We start from the raw sequence: 5,190 nt of genomic DNA on the forward strand, positions 1-5,190 counted from the left end.
CTCAACTGTATGGTGATGGATGGAAACTAAAGTTTTGGTGGTGAGCATGCTGTAGGGTATACAGAAGTAGAAATATAATGTTTTACACATGAAGCTTATGTAATGTTATAAACCAATGTTACCTCAATAAGAAATAAATTTAAAGATTATCTTTGTTTCATATAATATTACCCTATTAGGATTGGACTGTGGACATTGTGGAGGCTGGGAAACCAAGCAGGAAAACTTTTCATTCATATAGAGATATTATGGCTTGAAGCAAAACAGAAGTGGGGACAGAGATAGAGGATGGATTCCATGAATTGTTGGAAGATAAAACAGGGAAAGATTTGATGATTAATACATCAGGTAAGGGAGAAGATGAGAGTAATTTCCAATCTGGTGTTGTGGATAGCTTGCACTGTCATGCCATTAACAAAAAGGATACTGGAAGAGAAATGGGTTTGAGTCAGAAGAAGGAAGAGCTATTAATGTTAATTTTAGAAAATAAAGAGTTTGACACTCATCCAAGTAGAGAAGATGACTTGGAACTAAAGCTTAAGATGTCTCAGGAGAGGCTGGGTTAGGAGTCCTTTGATTTGGGAGTGAGTAAAGTGAAGTAAAGTAAAGTGAAGCATCAGTATTTTAAGGGAATGACTAGTGGCAGAGGAATCATCTAAGAGACTGAGGAAGATCTGCCAGAGTGATGGGAAGAGGACCAGAAGAGAGAGCATGGAAGACATGATTCTAAGAGCTGTGGAAAGAGTGACAGAGGAGGAGGTAGGGACAGGAGGGTGGGCCTCTCATTCAGAGAGGATGACGAGAGATCAGCAAGAGAAGAGGGGACACAGGGACAAGGCAAACATATACTTGTGAAAGCTGAGCACAAGGAACTGGGAGGTGGTGATTAACAGGGAGGAAAGAACAGAACTAGCTGATGAAGACCCTATGAGCCACTGGAGGAGGAAGGTGGACGAGAGAGGCATCACTTCCTCTGAGCCAGATGGGATGGAGGTGTGTAGGCTGAGAGGCAGGTGGATTTGAAAGCAAGGACTGGGGAAAAACTATTTGCTCACATGTAGTTTCAAGTTGAGTTGCAATTTTAATGAGTCATGTGAGATCTCATCTAAGTGATGATAATAAGTATTTGACTCAAGAGCAAAATTATCTTTCCTCACAGGAAACTAATGTGAATTAACAGAGGGTAAAACAGTCATCTTCTGGGAAATTTGAGATCCTGAGAAAATCATGTAGTGTACCTCTCACTTTCTCCTTCTCTAACATTCTTATGTAGGTGAAAAACAGGTTAAAATGAACATGGTGGGGATCCCTGAAGAGAAAAATGAGATCCATAGAAGAGTTAAAATGATAGCCCAGGGCTTCCCTGGTGGCACAGTGGTTGGGAGTCCGCCTGCCGATGCAGGGGATACGGGTTTGTGCCCCGGTCCGGGAGGATCCCACATGCTGCGGAGCGGCTGGGCCCGTGAGCCATGGCCGCTGAGCCTGCGCGTCCGGAGCCTGTGCTCCGCAGTGGGAGAGACCACAACAGTGAGAGGCCCGCGTACCGCAAAAAAAAAAAAAAAAAAAAAAATGATAGCCTGTCAGTACTTTACATTAATAAAATGCTTGGTGGCTTTTATTTCCCACGTTCCCTACTGGCTCCACTCCTGTGCTCTTGTTTTTCTGTACACTGCCCTCTCCATCTCCTCCTCACCTTCCCTCCTTACTACAAGGCTCATCAACTCTCTTTCTCCTCTGATACCAGGAGCACTTTTTATATTGTTCTTTGCTGCCCATCCCCATCTATTGTGCCTTAGAGTTGTGTGTACGTGTTTTGTTTGTGCCATTTGATGTTATGTGTCTACAGTACAGGGAATGTCTTCTACTTTGTCTTTTGCCCTCCACTATCCCTTGCTATTAGTAAACACTGAAGAAATCTTTATTAAGTGAATATAATGATTCCCTTTTTATAGATGACAAAACAAAGGTACTTGAGATGAAATAATAAAGCTTGCAAGTGTAGAATTTAAGACTGTTCAGAACTAAGGTCTTCTGATTCCAGGCTCTTTTCCTAAACTCTTTGCCTCTCTAGAAACATCAAGCAAGTGCAAAGGGGGAACATAGGGCAGTAAAAGTGAAAATGTGCATTAATATAGAGGCTCAGGTGACCCAGGCAAATACCAGTTGAGTCACTTTTTACTCACCCAGTAGCCACTTGTAATGTCATTTGCCTGTGTCATGGCCGACCTTCCCTAGTTACTCTGATGCGAGGGTCACAACCAATGTGCCCAGCTAGAGCTCAGCTGTTCTTTACGGATATCGCTGATGGTCAATATAGACATAGAGTTTGCTGGTGCCTTTACCAAAACGATACTTTACTTTGTTGGCACTGTTAACCCATTGAAAACAAACCCATTTAATAGATAGTCTTGCTTTAAGTAGGTATATGATAGGATCATCCATGCTGCCCCTATCACATATTGAGATATTTTAAAAGTTATATGCACATCTTATCTGTAAATTTGTAAATAAGGATAAAATAAAATGCATTTTTGTAATGAAAAAGTTGTAATGTATAATGACAATGAAATGAAAAAGTTGTAATGTATAATTATTACCAGACTGGCACCAGATGATGTTGTGTCTTCTTATCCTACTTCTCCCTTTGTTTCCTCTATATTCACCGTAGTTCCTTTTTCCTCATTCGAAACTGGGTTGTTCTTAGCTAACTGCCGAAGCCCTCATTTCAAATGATTAGCTGAGAATAGTTTAAAATAGTACATTTTTCAAGGATATTTGTAGTTTAACAGCATATGACTGACTATTGGTAGATTTCATTTACTAACTTAGTGGTGAGGAAAACATTTTTTTTGCAGTTAATTTGCATGATATTTAGAAAAATTACATTACAGTGGCAACCACCTATTATGTCCAAAAATGAAGCACACACCCTGGATATGTAGTATATGGTTCATGCAAACAAAGGCTGTCACATAAGAATCTATAGTGGTACAGTGTTGAGATTGAGATTTAACTTAGTTCACAAATCCAGACTCAGATTTTCCCTTTTCCTCTGTCTCAAACCTGCAAGATATGGTATTTGTCTCATTTCATGAAAATGTAAAAATAAAACCGCAATACCATAGTCACCTTTTCCCCCCTTTTCTAATTGTTTGATAGAGACGAAGTTGAAGTTGAAAGAAAACTCCCATTTTTGGAATAAATATTTTCCTGGCAATAACTTGTCCTTTCAGTGCCTTTCATTTTTTATAGCTCTAACTTTAGTAACCTTGACAGTGGGTATCTTTTTCACTCTATCCTCTTTAAAATTTTGTTAGTAGAGTCTGTCTCTAGTATCACGAATCTTATCTGCAAAGGCCACTAGGATAAGAATGCATAGAAAACTGACGCGAGGGCTACTAAATGTGTTTCTCATTCCTTTGACCCCTTTATTCTTTGCCTCCAATTATCTGTGAAATGGGCGCTGGATGAGTCCTCATGAATTGCCTTTGAGAAAACAAGAAACTTGACAGAAAATGCATCATGATTGTCCAATGGGATGATATGCCTCAACTTACTGTAGACGTAAAGAAACTTTGCAGACAGCCAACCCATGGTGAGCTAACTACCAAGGAGTTCACAGCACACAAAGATGTGTGAATGCTTGGAATGGCCAGGTTACATTTATTTTGTACCAAGCAAAGTAGAAAATTACTCTGTAGTCGAGTTACTTCCTCTTTTGAGGAACCAAAAAGACAGTAAATATAGTTGAAAACAGAGAGACAGATTGTGGTCAAGCTTACAATAGGCCCAGTGAGTGGACAATATCTCTGGATTATGACTAGTGGTTCCTCAGGAGGGATGGCTGGCCTACAAAGAAGCCACTGGATGAATTTCTCTAACTTGGTTGCACTGAGGAAAAATCTCCACTTTCCTCCACGGACAAAAGTTAGCTTGATCCATGTATTAAAGTCTGGGTAAATACAAATATTTGACATTGCTTTCTGAAAGCTTCTTAAGGCGGTTTAATGATTACTTTTCTTCAGAGCTTTAATTTGGGGAGAAATTGTTTTTTCCTCAAGATGATCAGTGGGCTTGGGATAACTGGGCACTTTCTCTGGTTCTGCTGAGATTTCAAGAGTCTGTAGAGGCCAATGTGTTCTTCAAAGTTTCTGGTTGTATGAGTTTGTGGAGAAGTTCTATGATCTCTCTATCCTTTTCTCTATCCAGAACCTCTAAACAATGTACATTGGAGCAAGAATTCTGGTTTTCCAATTCTGTCACCTTTTTCTTTAAAGCATCAATGTTTTCCTTCAGAGAGAAGACACCTTTAGTTATTGTGCACTGTTTGTCTTCACTAACATTCATTCTGGTTTCCAGTACCTCCATTTGCTTCTGATAAAAGTCAGTCCTTTCCTGGATTTTTGGTACTTGGACCCACAATGTCAGTCACTTGCCTGAGGATTTCAATCTGGGCAGTTTTAATATCTCGGAGCATTACTATAACATTCATTTCTTCATCAGCATTTACGTCATCTTGATCACAGTCATAGGAAATCATAGTTGGATATCTAGTTGAATTTGGGTGCTGGTTCTGACATGTATGGTAAGCATTTTTTTTTTCATGTCGTTATTGGAGTATGATTGCTTTACAATGGTGTGTTAGTTTCTGCTGTATAACAAAGTGAATCAGCTATAACAGATACATATATCCCCATATCTCCTCCCTCTTGCGTCTCCCTCCCACCCTCCCTTTCCCACCCCTCTAGGTGGTCACAAAGCACCCAGATGATCTCCCTGTTCTGGTAAGCATTTTTAAGACATTGTCTGATCTTGGAGAAAGTTGAATTCCACATCTGCCAAGCAGCAGCATTTACCCTTTTTTGTTTGTTTGTTCGGTACGTGGGCCTCCCACTGTTGTGGCCTCTCCCGTTGCGGAGCACAGGCTACGGATGCCCAGGCTCAGTGGCCATGGCTCACGGGCCCAGCCGCTCCATGGCATGTGGAATCTTCCCGGACCGAGGCACGAACCTGTGTCCCCTGCATCGGCAGGCGGACTCTCAACCACTGTGCCACCAGGGAAGCCCCAGCATTTACCCTTTTGGTGTGAAGTTTGTACATCTTTCATAATGAAACAAGAGACAAGGTGTTGGGAAACCTGACCAAAATTAAAGAAAGAAGCAATGTCAGAATGAAACGGTCTTTCTCTTA

At 40.8% G+C, this 5,190-nt stretch overlaps 1 protein-coding gene across 1 annotated transcript; it reads right to left on the reverse strand.

Moving 5' to 3' along the window:
- Positions 1-3,548: 3,548 nt before the first annotated feature.
- CCDC54 (coiled-coil domain containing 54) lies at positions 3,549-4,594 on the reverse strand (the record flags this gene model as incomplete). Its single annotated transcript, XM_065875877.1, is given in 3 exon segments — positions 3,549-4,115; positions 4,117-4,416; positions 4,418-4,594. Coding segments are annotated over 3 exon segments (1,044 nt in total), but the record flags the coding sequence as incomplete, so codon positions are not given.
- Positions 4,595-5,190: the final 596 nt, after the last annotated feature.

Source organism: Phocoena phocoena, chromosome 4, assembly GCF_963924675.1.
Source record: "Phocoena phocoena chromosome 4, mPhoPho1.1, whole genome shotgun sequence".
NCBI classification, from domain to species: Eukaryota; Metazoa; Chordata; class Mammalia; order Artiodactyla; family Phocoenidae; genus Phocoena; species Phocoena phocoena.